Source organism: Myripristis murdjan, chromosome 9 (genome assembly GCF_902150065.1).
Source record: "Myripristis murdjan chromosome 9, fMyrMur1.1, whole genome shotgun sequence".
Lineage (NCBI taxonomy): Eukaryota > Metazoa > Chordata > Actinopteri > Holocentriformes > Holocentridae > Myripristis > Myripristis murdjan.
In genome coordinates this window covers 30,432,158-30,452,390 of record NC_043988.1, presented here as the reverse complement: position 1 = coordinate 30,452,390, position 20,233 = coordinate 30,432,158, and the positions used below count along the sequence as shown (strand labels likewise).

Genomic DNA, 20,233 nt, shown 5'->3' with positions numbered 1-20,233 from the left:
CTGATTCACTGAAAGTAGAAGAGAATTTAACTGTTTTCCTTGGCCAATTTTCACACATTCATTTGGTTACAATAGAGGAACAAAATTACAGTATTATGCCTTGGCCAAACTCACCTAGCCACATGGTTATATGTTCATATTTTCACTTTTTTCCATCTCATTTTGTGTGTGTGATTGATGCCAGTTCTTCATCTTGGTTTTACAGTAAGCCAGATGTTATTTCCAGCATATTATGTTCCAGCTGTTTAATGAAAGAATTATCTTCTGCATTCCACCTGGCTGATGAAAGCATCAGTAGTTTTCAGGCATGTGGACTACTGTGAAAGATCACAGAAATGTTATATCAGCTGACAAAACAGAGGAAGAACCGCTATTGCACGTGTGTATTTCTGAATCCATTTTGTCTGATTTAATTTAAGAAAACATAAAATTTTCAAGTTGCTTTTTGCTACATGATTAGTCACACAAAGTCTGTGTCCCATTGTCATTTTCAGTGTCTATTATATAATACTCATATTCTCAAGTGGCTAAATAGCCCTGTTTTACTATTTAATGATTGTAAAGTTTAATATTCCTTTAATTTAACAATTCAGAATGTAATTCATTTGTTACCCCCTGAAATTTGATGAATGAGGAGTTCATGTCCAAACATTTTCATGTGTATTTCACTACAGTTCACACATTGGTATTATGTGTAGAGTCTTTTTAAAAAAAAAATCCAGATGAAGCTCTTCTCTTGGTACAAACTGTACATACAGTTTAAATTAACAGGTTATGGCCCAGTCAAAGGAAAACAACCACAGACATCCCTCAGTGACTATGCCTTTCTAATGCCATAGGTTGCATCTTCAAGTGTCAGATTGATCTAATGTTGATCTAAAAGGAAAACTCAGTGCTTATCAGCTATCCAGTAAACGTTTCTGATTGATCATCATGGCTATTTAAATACAGGAAGGTAGATTATGTCTCAGATTGCTATGAAAAAATGAAAACAAAAATCACTGCCCTCTCACATTCATCTTGGGAAACACATCAAGCACAGCAATGATTAAATGCAAATCATTGAAATCAACAAAAAAATGAGCAAAAACTGAGGCAGTAGAGAGGTAATTAATCCAGGACGTCTTTCTTTCTTTCTTGTAGTTGAGGAGTTACACTTGTAAATTAGTCTGTTTTCCCCTTCTTCCTGCCAAAAACTTTACGCCACAGCATTTTCACTGCTAAAAAGCAGATCAGTGCCATCAGCATGAAACATGATAGCAAAAATGCGACAACATCAATCGAGTGGTATTGAATCCAGGACATTTTGTAAGAATCAGTCCTCAAGTGAGCAGCTCCTTTGTGTCTCATGACAAATTCGATCCAGAACATGGCGCGGTCCAGAGGCTTCATGGGCTGGTCTCTGTGCAGCCTGGAGAGCATCTGCATGTTCTCCCTGTAGGACCGCTCATAAAGCACTGCCTTCACTGCCTCCAAGAAGCTGTCTTTGTTTACCGTGGCAAGATCCAGCACTTTTGCAACACCTTTTGCTTCCATCCTAAAGAGGTTATCATCCTGGTCAAACATCAGAGGAAGGCCAAGAATGGGAACTCCATGGTAGATGGCCTCCTGAACTCCGTTGGTGCCTCCATGGGCCACAAAGACTCTGGTCTTTGGGTGTCCCAAGAGGTCATTTTGGGGCAGCCAGTCCAGCAGCAAGGTGTTGTTGCCCAGGGTGGATGGTCTCTTTCCAGTGTGCCTCCAGATGACCTTCTGAGGTAACTGGGCAAAAGCAGCAGCAATACCTTCTGTTATATCCTCAGGGAGATTTCCCACCAAGGTCCCCAAGGTCATAATGATAACACCATGCTCTCCAGAGCTCTGAACAAAGTCCTCAAGATCTTTGGAAAGGCGCTTGGAGGGCTTGCACTGAAAACCGCCAATATAGATGATGTTGGGCATTGAGGGACGGGGGAACTCGAAGGTAAAATCATTTCTCATCAGCCAAATATCTGATGCCTGAAGAAGCTCCATATAATCGACATTGGGACCGAAGTAATGTTGGACAATGGGCGTGTAGTGAGGACCTACCAGGGAGGCCTGATGATGAAGTGCCATTAAGAAAATAAAGACATTCTTTACCCTTTGAAAAAAAGTCATCTTGTCAGTCAGTAAGGCCCCTGCCACTGGAACATATGAGAGTGGTGAGGGAGCAACTGCAAAATGTCCATCTCCCGGAATAATCCATCTTACATTGAGGACCAGAGGCAGACCCAATCGATGAGCCAGAAGTACCCCTCCACCGAAGCAGGGGTCTGTCAGAACAACATCGTACTTGGCCTCTTGGAGGGACTGCATCAGCTTAGCATCTTCAAATATTTCTTTCACTGTCTCAGCAACAATTTTGTGCCATTCATACATGGCTTTTAAAATCACCTCTCCTGTTCTGAGGACGGCCCTCCAAGAAGTGTGGGACTCTAGCCTGAGTTGCAGCATTGTTGTTAGAAATCGATTAAAGCCATCATCAGATGCAGTGGCAGCCTTGAGAGTGACTGTTTGGTAGTAATGGGGCATCTCTTTGATGTACAAACTTTGTGCTGGTTTTATCACGGTGATGCTGTGACCTCTGGAGTGGAGCTCTTCAGTGAGGACCCTCATGTTGACCCAGTGGCTTCCATCCACGGGGAAAACAAGGACTTTCCCTCCATCAGTGCTGGGAAGAGAGCAGAGCAGCGCAGCCAGGGTCACCAGTCTCAGTGGGTTCATCTCTCAGGCCAACCTGGAATCACACATGACAGCACAATGCTTGCTTCATTCAGCGATGTCAAGCCATGCGCTATGAGGGGCCAACTTTACCCATTTTCATTCCAAAACTAGAGGAAAAGGGTAATCTACACGCTGACCATGAGCTCCTATTGAGATTCTACTTTCTTCTCCAGTTTTTAATGTCCCTCTGTCCTGCACCTGGATGATACCTTTTTGAATGTGCGTGCTTTACTCTCCTTTATCTGCAATTTTTCATTCCAACCAAAGACTACAGCAGCTGTATTCACTGATTACTCCGTCCTCCCCAGTTCAATTTGTTCAAATCTGGGAAATGTGTCCCATATTAAGTAACCTTTTCTTCTAAAATGAATTCTATTTATTTACACATTTGTAACCTTACTGTATATAGGATATGAGATTTAGATTCAAGCTAAACCTATTCATGTGAATGTGTGAAATTATGTGCACATCCAACCAAGTGCTGGTGTAGTATTAAATAAAAAAAGACAAATGTAGGATATCTGGAGAATATTGCCCTGAAATATTTATTGTGAGTTAAAATGTTCTGACCTCAGTCGGTCTCTGTCAATCTAACATTGCTGAACCTGGAACGTAGAGAACATGTGATGGTCCTTTGCTAAGCACATCTGTTAATTTTAAAATTTAGTAAAACCTGCAAATACTTCAATAAAAGATTACACCCAAAGCCAAAAACATCACCCTGAGTACGTCAAAGAATAATGTGGAATAGTGTATCCACTCGCATTCAAATTTGGAAAATATTTTGTAAAAGTGTTTTTCTACTTACAGCGGAGAGAAACGGCAGATATGTAGCAGGCTTCAGTGCTGCTGTGAAAATGTGGTGTGTTGACCTTTACTCAGCTCACATGTAACTTCAAACTTTGCTTCCAAGGTTGAGCAATAGTACCATTAAATAAGACGGCAATAAATCAGCCAAGTTGGGGAAACAGACTTTTCCCACCAGAGGTGACAGTCGACCTGAGCCTGAGCTCTTCAATCACATTCTTTGTAATTATGATCTTTGTGGTATTTTAATAGCTCAAAGGAAACTGATGTGCCCCTCACATGTTTTCATTTGTGGTTGAAAATTAACATGTCTACTGAATCAAAATATGTTTTACACTACACACTAAAAACTGCTGGGTTAAAAAAATAACCCAACCATAACCCAGTGCCTGAGTCAATATAGGACAGAACACGCGTTGGGTTATTTTAACCCATGCACTGGGTTGGATCATTTTAACCCATGTGCTGGGTTGTTCATTTGACCCAATGTAGTGATTGGAATTAACTACATCACTGGGTTAAATACAAACCCTACACCGGGTTGTTCATTTGACCCAAGCTAGTAATTAAAATAACTATATCACTGGGTTAAATACAAACCCTACACTGGGTTGTTCATTTGACCCAAGCTGGTAATTCATTCATTCAACCTTTATTTGGATTCGGAGAATCATTGAGGGCAAGCCCTCATTTGCAATGATGCCGAATGTACAACAACCATAAAAACAATACGGAATTACAATAAAAATAGCAAAAAATAGAATAAAACAGGGATTAAAAGAGAATAAAACAGGGAATAAAACACAATAAAACAGGGATTAAAAGAGAATAAAACAGGGATTAAAAGAGAATAAAACAGGGAAATAAAACAGAATAAAACAGGGACAAAATTAAAAGCAGTTACAACTATGAGTAAAATAATCAGCAATCAAGGATTTGAACTGGTCGAGGTGTACAAATGTTTTAAGTTGCAGGTCACGTTGCAAAATGTTCCAGCTGTGAGCTGCACAGAAGCTAAAAGCAGTTTTTCCAAGTTCAGTGCGTACTTGGTACTTGGAGCAACAAAAAATTGGAAGAGCGTGTGGAGTAATTCCTACTGGACCACCTCAATAGAGAGCTCAGATAATGAGGAAGCCTTCCAATAAGGGCTTTATAAATGAAAACAAGCCAGTGCCTATTCTGTCTGACAGACAGGGAAGTCCAGCCAAGTTTATCATACAAAACACAATGATGGACAAAATAACTGTCACCAGTAATAAATCTTAAGGCTGAGTGATAAACAGCATCTAATGATTTTAGGGTGGAAGCAGATGCATGGCGATAAATAACATCACCGTAATCCAGGACTGACAGGAAGACTGCCTCAATTACCCGCTTCCTGCAGGACATAGGAAAGCTGTCTCTATTTCTATAAAAATACCCTATTTTCTGACGAAGCTTGGTAACAAGCATGGCAATATGAAACTTAAACTTAAAAGTTTTTGGTCCAGCCAAATACCAAGATATTTATACTCTGAGACCCTCTCAATGTTATGACCGTCCAGGGTCGCAATACACAGTGGTATGTTGATATCAGCATCACTACGAGAGAACAGCATACATTTAGTCTTGTTTGGATTCAGTAGTAATTTCAAGCTGAAGAGAGCATCTTGAAGTGCATTAAAAGCCATTTGAAGGGTTTCAACAGCAGACTGAGCAGTATCAGCAGAACAGTATAGGACTGTATCATCTGCATAGAGATGAGCATTACAGCCTGTTATAGAGGTTGTAACATTATTAATAAAAATTGAAAACAAAATTGGACCCAGAATGGAACCTTGAGGAACCCCTTTTGCCAGTGGCAGGAATTTAGAGCGATTTTTACCCAGGATTACAGATTGTTGTCTATGAGACAAATAATCACAAAACCAATTACAGGCATTCAAATCAAAACCAATATCATATAATTTCTGAAGCAGCAGAGCATGATCAACAGTGTCAAACGCTTTTGTAAGATCAACAAAAAGTGCCGCACAGTATTTCTTGTTATCAACATCAGAAATAATATCATTTAAAACCATGGTAGTAGCAGTGATGGTACTATGTTGGGCTCTAAAGCCAGATTGATTTGGGCTCAACACAGAATTTTCTGAGAGGAATGATTTGAGCTGCTCATTTACAAAAGATTCCAGTATTTTAGCAAGGCAGGGCAGTTTGGAAATCGGTCTATAGTTATTTAAATCATTTTTATCACCACCTTTATGCAGTGGGATTATGTGAGCAGATTTCCAAACTAGAGGGACAATACCACTAGACATAGAAAGATTGAAAAGATAAGTTACCTGCTCTGTAATAAAAGGGGCAGCGAGCTTTAAAAAGAAAGGTTCTAGGTTGTCCTCACCAATTGCTGACCTACAATCAATGGCCTGCAGTGCCTTACTCACAGCAGAGGGAGTGACAGCCTGTAGGGTGAACTGAGGACAGGCAGGTGAGGTGGAAATAGAGTTGATAAATGGGCTAAAATAACTACATCACTGGGTTATATATAATCTATACACTGGGTTATCCATTTGACCCAAGCTAGTAATTGAAATTAACTATATTGGTGGGTTAAATAATAATAATAATGCAATGAATCACACCATAAATGTATATATAAAATGCATTTATTAATATTTTTAACAGTTATAAAACAATGCATTTATTGCAATTTTTTTAACACATCAACCATGCAGTTATTTTTTAACACATCAACTATGTCATTGCATTTCATTGCTTCTTGCCAAATATCCTCTATTTCACCATCCCAAAGTGATGGAGACAAACCATAACAGCTTGACACAAACAAAACAAGCATACTGGATCACAATGAAAATAAGTTATTAGATTAGAATTTAACAATGCAATGACTTGACATTTATTTATTTATTGTAACCTTAGCTACCTTGATATTCTCATATGTTAAAGCTGCATAATGTGCTTTATTGAATAAAATGTAATTTTATCCAGGCTGTATAGCAGGGGTTCCCAAAAAATTCAGGCTGTGACCCGCAAAATGATCATGTTTTAACTGGTATCCCCTCACACTAAACACTTGGAATAAAGGAGTTTAGTTTTTTTGGGCGGCATTTTTTCATGTCACGTGTGGGGCGGCACGACCGCAAAAACAAGTGCATTGCGCAGTCAATAATCAACCATGTTATCTGTGTCATTGTCCGTTGTGCTGCTGCAGCGGCATATGAACAAAAGTTGATTTTATAATGAAAGGTATATATGGCATATATGTATGTGTGCGCGCTCACCTGTCAGATCTGGCAGACCTGACTGGGCTAACCCTAACCCTAACCCACCTGGAGCCGACCGGTGCCGCGGCGCGGCCGGCCCGCCCACCTGGTGCCGACCGGTGCCCTGGCTTTTTAATTCAAACAAGATTTTGTCCATATAAAAAGTATTTTTATATTACATAAAATATTTTTTATATTATATCGGGCGCGGTAGCGGCCGTTAACGTCTGGGAAGGTCTCGCTCTCGGGGGGAGGGAGGAGTAAGAATAGAATACGACCTGGTCTTGTGCTAGCATCGATGCTAAAACAATGCTAGGCTAGTTTAGCATAGCTTTAGTAGTTTAATACCAGTAATAAAGGTAATAAAAGCAAACTCACGATTGCCGTCGTCCCAAATCTGATGAACGTTCTTCACTTGCGATGCAGATGAAGGCTGCAAGATGGACATATATTTCAGGCGGGCTTTACTAAAATAACTTAAGTCTAGGCGGGCTTAAATAATGAAAGCTGACATGATGTGGTTCGGTGACTTCGGTCACTCACTCTTAAAAATAAAATTCCGTGGTTGTTAAGTTTAAAGATTAATGTATTAAATAAATAAACCTAAAACTTACCTTTCATAAATGAATAAATCTCTTCGGTGTGCCGAGCGAACGCAACAGTGTGTAGCAGCAACCGTGTATGTGCCATAGACCGCGCACTTCCTCCTGCCACTGCCAGTGAGTGTGTGCGCGCGCGCGAACTGCATGCTGGGCCAATAGCTCTATATTTTAATCCCAAGCCAACAGCTACACTGAAGTGAAGTTTGTAGATCAAATAATTTTGCACACGAAACCAAAGCTATAGTTCAGGCCACTTTATAGCTACTAAAATAGTTATTAATTGATTGATTAAATTTCTTTATTAACAGTTTGCATGGACAAGCACAGTAAGTTGAAATGGTCGAATCGATCCCAGTCTCTCCTAATATAAATATAGGTAAAATATAGTGATAAAATATATGTTTACATACCGTGTGTTTGAAGATGGTGATAAAAAGATGGTTCCAGAATGATTCAGAAGCAGGAAAATGAATAAAGCAACCACTGGGTTAAAAATAACCCAGGCAGGTGTTCAACTGCAATTGAAGCCCCAATAACCCCTTTGACCCAGCATGAACAACCCATCAGTGTGTTTACAGTTCCCAAATAACCCAGAATTATGACCCAGCAAAATCAACCCAGCAATGTGGTTATAGAAATAACCCAACACTTTTAAGAGTGTAATTGAACAGAATTTAAAGGTCCCAATTACACAAAGCTGTTTTATCCTTCTATGCTTAAACTGACAGGTTTTTATTTGATAGTCACAGAAAAGTACAAGGCAGCTTCAGATATTTTCAGGATGTCCCATAGCACATATCTTGCCTTTATGATTGTACTTGTACTGTTTAAGATAGATAGATAGATAGTTTATTCATCCCGAAGGAAATTCACAGTTTTCAACAGTATCCACAAATAAGTGAATTGTGAATAAAAACTGAATTGAATTGAACATCTAAATGGCTGTTACAAAGACTTTGGATTAAGATATACATTCCCATTGCACACTGGGATGGGTGTGAACCAGGAAAAAGTGGGTAAAAAAAAAAAAAAAATGAATGAGAACATGTAGAGACAATCACAAACAAGCCTGAGGGTGACTGGAATGGTACAGCTGTGCAGCTCTTCTCCTGACAAATTGTTGAAAAAAAAAAAAAAATCATGTTTGTATCTTTCTGACTTTTCTTCTTTTGTCGTACATTGAGATGAGCCTCACTGGTGACCGAGTTAACACACAAACAAGGTAACGTGCTCAGCTCAGAGATGCATCATGCTAACAGCGCCACCTTCTGGTAACAAATTCAAACTGCACAAAAATATTCATTTTGGAGATTTTTAAATGTATTGTACAACCAGATTCAAGCACCTATGGCATACAAAAGGCTTATTCAGCAAAAAATGATTGTGAATGGTCAGACTTTCTTGCATGTTTACAGCTGGTTCACAATAAAAATAAAACACAGGCTTACTTTGGGCTAAGTGAGTTTGGGTAAGTGGGTAAGTGAGTTTGTAAAAATAGTGCTAAAGCACTAACCTCTCCTTTTTTTGGTCGGGGTGTTTTCATGAATGGAGGCACTTTTTTTTAAATTATTATTATTTTTTATTTACACAGTATAAAAGACACAAGAGAGACCTATGGACACACCAGCAGCTCCTTGTTATGCTCATATAGGGAAACACTAGATTAGGCTGTATAAAATGAAATGTATACACTATATCACACACCATATTCTATTTCCACTGTGTCACTGTGAAGTTCTGTGTGATCATTTAATGTGCAAATAAATGAAATCAACTCTGTGCTCTTTAAAAAGAAAAAGAAAAACTCTGATATTTCATAAAATTGTGCTGTGCCAAGAGTTCAAAACACTTCAAATAATATTTCTGGTAATTTCCTGAGGGATCAGCAGAAACAGGATGGGTTTTGTATTATTCTCCCATTCAATTTTAATTTGGGCTAGAAGTGATCCTTACTGGTGCAACAGTGAGAAAAGGTACATTTATTTCATGCAAAATGATGTTGAACTAACAAAAGTATCAGGCTAGCAGCACCACCTGCTGGTAACAAAATTAAATGGCAACATTTTTTAATCAAAACCCGTAAAAAGAGGAAGAAGTGAAACTGAAAACAAATGTTGACATTGCTGAAAGAAACAGAGACGCCATTACAGAGTGAACAGTCTTTCATAAAATACACATTTGGAGGATTATATTCACAAAGTTGAAGTGGAGGTGATTTGGTGAGTCTTGTTCTTGACAGATCATTTGGATCCCAAAGCAAATGGCTGAGAAATTTGCTCTTGTTGAAAGTTATTTGAACTGCCATGTGTGTGCAGAGACTTTCAGAGATCCTGTGTCTCTGAGCTGCCATCACAGCTTCTGTTCCAGCTGCCTGAAACAATTCTGGGAACAAAGCAAAAACAAAAACTGTCCCATTTGTAAAAGAAAATCCTCAAAGGATAATATACAGTACAGGCCAAAAGTTTGGACACACCTTCTCATTCAATGCGTTTTCTTTATTTTCATGACTATTTACATTGTAGATTCTCACTGAAGGAATCAAAACTATGAATGAACACATGTGGAGTTATGTACTTAACAAAAAAAGGTGAAATAACTGAAAACATGTTTTATATTCTAGTTTCTTCAAAATAGCCACCCTTTGCTCTGATTACTGCTTTGCACACTCTTGGCATTCTCTCCATGAGCTTCAAGAGGTAGTCACCTGAAATGGTTTTCACTTCACAGGTGTGCCTTATCAGGGTTAATTAGTGGAATTTCTTGCTTTATCAATGGGGTTGGGACCATCAGTTGTGTTGTGCAGAAGTCAGGTTACTACACAGCCGACAGCTGGACAACTGTTAAAATTCATATTATGGCAAGAACCAATCAGCTAACTAAAGAAAAACGAGTGGCCATCATTACTTTAAGAAATGAAGGTCAGTCAGTCTGGAAAATTGCAAAAACTTTAAATGTGTCCCCAAGTGGAGTCGCAAAAACCATCAAGCGCTACAACGAAACTGGCACACATGAGGACCGACCCAGGAAAGGAAGACCAAGAGTCACCTCTGCTTCTGAGGACAAGTTCATCCGAGTCACCAGCCTCAGAAATCGCAAGTTAACAGCAGCTCAGATCAGAGACCAGATAAATGCCACACAGAGTTCTAGCAGCAGACCCATCTCTAGAACAACTGTTAAGAGGAGACTGCGCCAATCAGGCCTTCATGGTCAAATAGCTGCTAGGAAACCACTGCTAAGGAGAGGCAACAAGCAGAAGAGATTTGTTTGGGCCAAGAAACACAAGGAATGGACATTAGACCAGTGGAAATCTGTGCTTTGGTCTGATGAGTCCAAATTTGAGATCTTTGGTTCCAACCACCGTGTCTTTGTGAGACGCAGAAAAGGTGAACGGATGGATTCCACATGCCTGGTTCCCACTGTGAAGCATGGAGGAGGAGGTGTGATGGTGTGGGGGTGTTTTGCTGGTGACACTGTTGGGGATTTATTCAAAATTGAAGGCACACTGAACCAGCATAGCTACCACAGCATCCTGCAGCGACATGCCATCCCATCCGGTTTAGTTGGACGATCATTTATTTTTCAACAGGACAGTGACCCCAAACACACCTCCAGGCTGTGTAAGGGCTATTTGACCAAGAAGGAGAGTGATGGAGTGCTGCGGCAGATGACCTGGCCTCCACAGTCACTGGACCTGAACCCAATCAAGATGGTTTGGGGTGAGCTGGACCGCAGAGTGAAGGCAAAGGGGCCAACAAGTGCTAAACACCTCTGGGAACTCCTTCAAGACTGTTGGAAAACCATTTCAGGTGACTACCTCTTGAAGCTCATCGAGAGAATGCCAAGAATGTGCAAAGCAGTAATCAGAGCAAAGGGTGGCTATTTCAAAGAAACTAGAATATAAATCATGTTTTCAGTTATTTCACCTTTTTTTGTTAAGTACATAACTCCACATGTGTTCATTCATAGTTTTGATCCCTTCAGTGAGAATCTACAATGTAAATAGTCATGAAAATAAAGAAAACGCATTGAATGAGAAGCTGTACTGTACATGTGAACTTTACTCTGAAGGAACTGGCTGACTCCTTTGCTGGGAGACAGAAAGCTGCATCATCTGAGACAGAAAAAGAAGAGGAGGAAGTGGAGGTGGTGTGTAGAGAACATAAAGAAGAACCTAAATGGTTCTGTATGAACGAACAGAGAGCTGTGTGTACTGTCTGTGAGTTCCCTCTCCACCACGGTCACAAGGTGGTTCCTATAGAAGAAGCAGTCAGTGAACTGAAGGAGCAGCTGAAATCTGACTTGAAGTCTCTACAGGAAAAGAAGAAAAAGTATAAAGACGCTGAGGAAACATACAAAGACGTGGTTCAACACTCCAAGAAGCAGCTGGTGGCCACAGAGAGGCAGATCAGAGCAGAGTTCAACAAGCTTCACCAGTTCCTGAAAGAGGAAGAGGAGGCCAGACTGGCAGCTCTGAGGGAGGAAGAGGAGCAGAAGGGGAAGACTGTCACCAGAGAGATGAAGATGATTGAGGAGAAGATCTCCTCTCTGTCAGACAGCATCTCTGCTGTTGAAAAAGACCTGCAGAAACACAACGTGCCGTTCCTCAGCAGTTATAAAAGCAGTCAGAGCAGCACCAGAGCCCAGTGCTCACAGCCGGATCCACAACTGGTCTCAGGAGCGCTGATAGATGTGGCCAAACACCTGGGCAACCTGTCCTTCAGAGTCTGGGAGAAGATGAAGGACAAGGTCAAGTTCAGTCCCGTCATCCTGGACCCAAACACTGCACACCAACGGCTCTCTCTGTCTGATGACCTGACCAGTGTGAGACATGGAGACACAAAGCAGAAACTCCCTGACAACCCAGAGAGAAACACAAAGTATGCCAATGTCCTGGGCTCTGAGGGCTTCAGCTCAGGGAAACACAGCTGGGAGGTGGAGGTGGGAGACCTTCCTCACTGGAATGTGGGTTTGGCTAAAGAGTCAGTGAACAGGAAGGGGGAGAGGTTTCCCACACCAGAATATGGAATCTGGTGTCTCTGGCACGGTGATGGAAAATACACTAATGGGCTTGGTGAGACCGTCACAGAGAAGAGTCTCCAGAGGATCAGAGTCCAGCTGGACTATGACAGGGGGGAGGTTTCCTTCTACGATTCTGAGGACAAAACTCACATCTACACTCACAGAGACACTTTCACTGAGAAACTCTACCCATATTTCTATGTTGGAAACGCTGCTGACGCAAAGACCAAAGATATCAAAGTCCTGCAAACTGAGCCTTCAGTGATTTTACAGTGATGTCAGTGAGGTGTGTGTGTGTGTGTGTGTGTGTGTGTGTGTGAGAGAGAGAGAGAGAGAGAGAGAGAGAGACAGAGAGACAGAGAGAGAGAGAGACAGACAGAGAGAGAGAGAGACAGAGAGAGAGAGAGCAGAGCAGGAAATGATGTAAGTGAATATAGAAAAGTCAGCAGGTGAGGAGAGGGAGGGGCAGAGTCACATTTACTGGAGGAGCCACAGCAAGCAGGTGGACATTTATTTTTTCTGTTCTCTGTCATTTATTTTATGTCAATGTAAACAGCATCCATGTGCAACAAATGTGTGTATAGACGTGTTCTTATTTGATTTAATGATTCAGTCTTTGTGTAAATGGTGACTCAGAAGACACTTCACACACCTGTTTCATGAGACAGGTGTGTAGGAGAGGGACGTGTGGATCAAAATTACAAAAAGACTCCAGCATACTGTCGAACTTGTAATGAGACATTTATGTGCAACATTTTTATTAAAAATAAATAAAAAGAACAATAGTCTTTTTGTAACTTTTGTATAAATGGTACCTGCATGCTGTAATAATGACACTCAACATGAAGCAGAGGAAAAACAGTGAAAAAAGTAGATGAAACTGCATAAACAACACGTGCAACACGTACGTGCAACGTGCAAGAACCTGCAGGAGTGGATCTCAAGAGATTATTTGTTTGTTTGTTTGTTTGTTTTGAACTATGATCACATGGCATACAACTTGATTGGTAAAAGCTGTTAATGAGATATCTTGCACAACTGGAGGAGTGTCTCCCTCTGGTGTGTGTGTGTGTGTGTGTGTGTGTGTGTGTGTGTGTGTGTGTGTGTGTGTGTGTGTGTGCATAAATGAATCAATGAGTTGGTATATTTTCATCATGAGAGAATCATGACAGCAAGGAACAAAAGTTTCTGTTATTGATCATACAAATAATTATGTACATAATGTTGTGAACATCCTGCGACCCTTGTGAGGATAAGTCGTTTAGAAGATGAATGAATGAAAGAATGTTGTGAACATTTAAAAAAAATGAGGGGAATTTATTTTGTTGTTTGAATGTGATTCTCATTTTTTTGTGATGTTAGAAAAAAGTTTCAAAATGCAATGTTGCAGTGTACTGGCCTATGTCTTGATGCATATTGTTTTCTACATTTAATGATTTTCATTTGATTCAGGTTCAGTGATCGATATAAATGGTTATTTTGTTATTTTCATTAAATGCTCTTCTTGCATTATGTGTATACTGCCTGGTTATTTCAACTGTAAAAAAGTTTTTAATAATAAATATACAAATTTCCTCTTTTTTTTTTTTTTTTTTTAAGTCAAAGTGAGATTCTGTTCCAAATAAAAGTAAATGATGTGAACAAGAACTCATGTTGAGTAAAAATATTGCATGTTTTCATGATGTTAGAGAAATACGTGTAGCACGTAAGAGAACAGAGCAATATCCTGATTTTAGTCAGGATAATTCATATACTGGTTATTTGGTGCAAATGAAACATTTGATTGAATTAAATGTGGCTGAGAATAGTAAAAGTGTTGACACAAGAGGCAAAGAAAGCTGAAGTGGAGGTGATCTGGTGAGTCTTGTTTCTGACAGATAATATGGATACTCAAAGCAAATGGCTTAGAAAACTGCTCTTATTCTCGTTATTTGAACTGTTGTGTGTGCAGAGACTTTCACAGATCCTGTGTCTCTGAGCTGCCACCACAGCTTCTGTTCCAGCTGCCTGGAGTGGCCCCATGACTCCCTCAGGTAGGAAGCAGACATTTTTTAGGGTTTGCTCATTTTTACAACCGTTTGACCAGAAATTTCACTTCTGTTGCCGTCCCACTGCATGCCCTAACCTCCACAAATGTTAAGTTTAAATTGAATCCCCAGGCAGGTGGGTCCTTTCCCAGTCTCCAGGGTCATCAATCCAGTTACGGTCCAGCTCAAACTGCCCAGACCCATGAGGATTCACCCCAGGTTCCATGTGGCCCACATCAAACCTGCTAAAGAGAGCCCTTTGGTTCCTGTCGCCAGGCCCCCTCCTCCCCATGGAGCATTGATCATTGAGGATCAGGATACTCAGTCAAGTGCCTCCTGGCTGTCATTGACGTGGCCATCAGTATCAGCTCCATCTGGAGCAGCCTGGGACGTCTGGTGCTGTAAAATTCCTCCTGAACCCAAATTGTTTCAGTGTCTCAAACCTACAAGGCCACTCAATGTGATCAAATGCCTTTTGGGTGACATTGGATAAGATGGTCTATTTATGCTGATTTCTTTTGGCTAAATGATTCTGAAAACCTTGAGTTATATTTCAGAAAGGTAACTGTTTTATTGCAGATTTTTTTTTTTTGCCAAACCTTGGGACAGAGGGTAGACTATTTTTAGACTGAGCAGTACGAAAATCTCCAATTTTGTTCAAGGTGCACTTAAACACAATGCATGACATGTAAATATAAGAAAAATCAAATTATCCTCCATGTACAAATGATCAGTTGCTGCAGGTTTGTTTCCTCATTGGCCTGAAGACAACCTCCAATTCCCAGGCAGCAACATCTCCATCACAACATGATGGCATGTTTATTAAGACGTTCACTCCAAAGTCCAAGTTTCAGTCTCTTTCAGCCACATCTTTATGTTGGTGTGTGTGGAGCAGAAACTATTTCTCACTTCTCTAACAAGAACATTTATAAAGGCTGAGCAGCTGCATGTGTGTAACTCCATCACTGCGTCATGTTTGTATTTCTTATCTAACCTTCACTTCATTTGTGATATTTTAATTGACAGCATGGGTTTGTGTGTGTGTGTGTGTGTGTGTGTGTGTGTGTGTGTGTTGGATAGACCTGAATATCCACTCTGACCTCACATGGTGTTGAACTCAAAAACATCTGTGTTTTTTACTTACCTACCTGCATGCATAAAACTAATTATGCAAATATCTTAAAGTGAACTAAGGTCCTCAGTTACTCCTGCCTGTCAAAATCAGAGGTATGTTTCAGTCTTTTCTAGGTGTAAAAACAGAAACACAATCAGTTTTCTATTTAAATTGTCATTTTATTGATAACACCTTAACACATTTTCTTGAAGTTAGAGAAACACGTGTAGCACGTAAGAGAACAGAGGAATAATCCAAGAAGCGGAGAACTAGAGGATTAATATTATTATACAGAAGAAACCCAAACTGACAAAAAGACAAGGGAAACTAGAAAGAGCCAACTGCAGAGAAATGATTGAATAAGGCTGGAAACAGAGGGACTAGGAGAAAGAGTGAAAGACAGCCTACGAAGAGAAGCAGCTCAGTGTTGTCAGTGCGACTGGTAGTAGTCACTGGACAGAGAAAGAAGATGGCAGAGGATCAGAGGCCACACACTCGCTCCGCCGCTGGAAGGCAGCAGAGCTGGAAGTGACCTCAAGAGCCCAGAGAAGGACAGCTGCTGCACATTATATGTAGGGCTGCACAGCTGATAGGATATCCTGATTTTAGTCAGGATAATTCATACACTGGTTATTTGGTGCAAATGAAACATTTGATTGAATTAAATGTGGCTGAGAATAGTCAAAGTGTTGACATAAGAGGCAAAAGGGACAATCATTTTGTTTCTCAAATCATCAAGAGAAACCTGATCATGAGGTTAAGACACTACGAGAATTATCATTTTAGCCACAACTGTGCAGCTCTAATCATACAATTAAAATGTAAGCTGTTTTTTTATTTTCCAATGATAAAATATTGTTTTGCTGTTGGATTTGATGCAAAAATCAAGTTGTTGTGCAGCTGCCTTCCAAACATCAGTCTGCCATCCATCTGTGTCCTACTTGTGCTTTAGTCTGTGTGACTGCGCCCCCTGCTGGGGCTGGTTCATTCCTTCAGCTGCAGCTAATGTGTGAACTCAGGTGGCATGTCCTCAAGGTGACATGCAGGCCAAGCCAAGTTCAGGTCAGCCTCGCTGCTTCTGCTCAGGAAGTGCTCCTCGTTTTCTCTTAGCTATGTACAAAAGGCAGCCGCTCTGCACTGACAACACAGAGCCCCATAGAAAAGCATGCTAAATCATCATCATCATCACCATCACCACCATCATCCTTATAGTCCTCCTCAGTGCCAGAGTCATTATTAGAATCATCCTCATAATCATCTTCATTATATCATCTCCAGACAAAAATAGTTCTATGCACTTAAAAGCTGAGAAAATAGATAAAGGTTTAGTATACCAGCATTCAGTAGAAAATGAGAAAGCAAATGAAAAGGAAAACACCAACAAAAAAGAAGTGTCCTGTTGACTGTCATGCAAAGAAAATGTCAGCTACGATGCTAATTAGTTGCAGTTGTGTAATACTGTATGCTCCCTCATTTTAAATATGTGAATCTTATTATACTGATTTTCAAGGCTAGTAAACACACTAAGAAGAACAGAAGAACAACACCTTTGTACTGTACACGCTGCTTTTTCTTCTTTCTTGTAGGGGGGGCGGGGGGGTCATGTTTGGTTAACACGATCACGCATGAACGCCTTCAGATGACCTTTGACCTCTTTAGTATCAGAACAGAGTCAACTAGGCATGAACATGGTCACTGGATGACACACGAGTACAATACAACAGCTCAGTGGTTCACCTTGAAAAGCCTTGGTTTCCAAAGCTGTCACTGGGAACACAGTGACAGAGCCTCTGATGGGAGGGATAGTTCACACAAAACACAAACCTGTCTGAAATGAGTTTTAAGAGACACATTTTCCCCTCAGCCAAAGCTGTTTGAAAATCATGGCCTGAGGGGAGGAAAAAAACGAAGTCAAAACACACTAAAATGCTTATGACAAAAGCAACTTTACTCTCAAGTTGCCACAGAAAAGCAGCAGAAAAGAAAAACAAAACACACCTTGTTGGTCGGTTGTTACAGTAAAACACGTGCAGGATGCAAATTGGGTGTACTATCCCATTGAAAATGCTCATCTTTTCCACAGAGCCATGTCCCTTTGAACAGACAGACAGTACCTGCACAAGTGCATGAACTGTACAATAGGAAAACAAAGCAAAAAAAGGAAAACATATTAAAAATGTACAGTAAAATAAATAAATAAATAGTCCAAATAAATATAAACCTGAGGACTAACCACCAAACCAGCCGACTGCCTGCCGTCTTCCGTCTTGGTCTGACCAATAGGGGCGAGACAACTCTGAAGGCAGCCAATGGCGGACAAACAAAGGACTGTGGAGCTGACTGCAAGTCAAACCCCCCAAAAATCAGTTTTCAGCTCTGCAAAGTCCATCTGTCCATTCCTGACAGCCCTGGCACCAGGACATGGTGTTCTATCATCGAAAGCTGATAACACTTGATGGTAACACAAATCAAAGAGCAGGAGAGGAAGAACATCAGAAACAAACTCATGAAAAATAATAAAAAGGAAGAAAAATCATAAGGAGGTTTAGTCATTTACTTATTTATGTATTGCTACTTAACGTCACCTGGATGATTTTCCTGTTGGATTTTTTTCTATGTTTATCAAAACAAGAAAATTTGTCAATTCAGTTTAATTCCTGCTTCTTTGTTTGTTTGTGTGTTTGTTTGTTTTTTGTTGTTGCTTTTTTAAAGCAACCGTTTTTTAAAAAGTTCAAACACCTAAATTTAAAAAAAAACAAAAAAAAAAAAAAACAGTTGGGATCATTTCAAGTATTTCCATTATTTTTGTGATGCAGCAATTGTTTGAATTGTGAAAGAACAGACAACTATCAGTGATTTTTCTTTTTTCTGTTTTAATCTTTAGAGAAAGTTCCTTTACCTGTGAAATTATTTAACATGAAGGTGAACTGATAGAAGGAAGTGTAAAATGATCAAATTTGTTAGATACAAAAGAAACAGCACCATCTCCTGGTAAAAAAAAAAATTAAATGTGACATCTTCCTACCAGAAATGATTAATCCGTGACAGAGGTGAGTGAAATTGAAAGTAGATTTTGACGTTGTTGAACAGAGTAGAGACGCCATTACAGGGTGTGAAATCTTTACTGAAAAACACTTTTGGAGGATTATATTCAGAAAGTTGGAGTGGAGGTCATTTGGTGAGTCTCATTACTGAAAGATCATCTGGATATCAAAACAAATGGCTGAGAAAACTGCTCTTGTTGAAAGTTATTTGAACTGCCATGTGTGTGCAGAGACTTTCAGAGATCCTGTGTCTCTGAGCTGCCACCACAGCTTCTGTTCCAGCTGCCTGAAACAATTCTGGGAACAAACCAAAAACAAAAACTGTCCCATTTGTAAAAGAAAATACTCAAAGGATTTTCTAGATGTAAACTTCACACTGAAGGAACTGGCTGACTCCTTTGCTGGGAGACAGAAAGCTGCATCATCTGAGACAGAAAAAGTAGAGGAGGAAGTGGAGGTGGTGTGTAGAGAACATAAAGAAGAACCTAAATGGTTCTGTAGGAACGAACAGAGAGCTGTGTGTGCTGTCTGTGAGTTCCCTCTCCACCACGGTCACAAGGTGGTTCCTATAGAAGAAGCAGTCAGTGAGCTGAAGGAGCAGCTGAAATCTGATTTGAAGTCTCTACAGGACAAGAAGAAGAAGTATGAAGACACTGAGGAAACATACAAAGACGTGGTTGAACACTCCAAGAAGCAGCTGGTGGCCACAGAGAGGCAGATCAGAGCAGAGTTCAACAAGCTTCACCAGTTCCTGAAAGAGGAAGAGGAGGCCAGACTGGCAGCTCTGAGGAAGGAAGAGGAGCAGAATAGGAAGACTGTCACCAGAAAGATGAAGATGATTGAGGAGAAGATCTCCTCTCTGTCAGACAGCATCTCTGCTGTTGAAAAAGACCTGCAGAAACACAATGTGCCGTTCCTCAGCAGTTATAAAAGCAGTCAGAGCAGCGCCAGAGCCCAGTGCTCACAGCCGGATCCACAACTGGTCTCAGGAGCGCTGATAGATGTGGCCAAACACCTGGGCAACCTGTCCTTCAGAGTCTGGGAGAAGATGAAGGACAAGGTCAAGTTCAGTCCCGTCATCCTGGACCCAAACACTGCAAGTCCCTGGCTCTATCTGTCTGATGACCTGACCAGTGTGAGACGTGGAGACACAGTGCAAATACTCCCTGACAACCCAGAGAGAAACACAAAGTATTCCACTGTCCTGGGCTCTGAGGGCTTCAGCTCAGGGAAACACAGATGGGAGGTGGAGGTGGGAGACCTTCCTTACTGGACTGTGGGTTTGGCTAAAGAGTCAGTGGACAGGAAGGGGGAGGGACCTGCCTCACCAAAATATGGAATCTGGTGTTTACTGCATCGCAGTGGAAAATACACTGATGGGCTCAATAAGATGGTCACAGTGAAGAAGAGTCTCCAGAGGATCAGAGTCCAGCTGGACTATGACAGGGGGGAGGTTTCCTTCTACGACTCTGAGGACAAAACTCACATCTACACTCACAGAGACACTTTCACTGAGAAACTCTACCCATATTTCCATGTTGGAAAAGCTGCTGATGCAAAGACGAAAGATATCAAAGTTCTGCAAACTGAGCCTTCAGTTACTTTACAGTGA

At 40.6% G+C, this 20,233-nt stretch overlaps 2 protein-coding genes and 1 pseudogene across 2 annotated transcripts; 2 read left to right on the top strand and 1 right to left on the bottom strand.

Annotated features, from left to right (window-relative positions):
• Positions 1-1,164: 1,164 nt before the first annotated feature.
• On the bottom strand, positions 1,165-2,745 carry LOC115365917 (UDP-glucuronosyltransferase 2C1 pseudogene; annotated as a pseudogene).
• Positions 2,746-9,677: 6,932 nt separating this feature from the next.
• On the top strand, positions 9,678-12,748 carry LOC115365489 (nuclear factor 7, brain-like). Its single transcript, XM_030060526.1, has 2 exons — positions 9,678-9,865; positions 11,452-12,748. The coding sequence occupies exons 1-2, from the start codon at positions 9,678-9,680 to the stop codon at positions 12,710-12,712; spliced, it is 1,449 nt and encodes a 482-aa protein (XP_029916386.1). The 3' UTR covers positions 12,713-12,748.
• Positions 12,749-18,796: 6,048 nt separating this feature from the next.
• Positions 18,797-20,233, top strand: LOC115364999 (tripartite motif-containing protein 35-like). The gene has a single exon (XM_030059709.1). It carries the CDS (start codon positions 18,797-18,799, stop codon positions 20,231-20,233), a length of 1,437 nt encoding a protein of 478 aa, XP_029915569.1.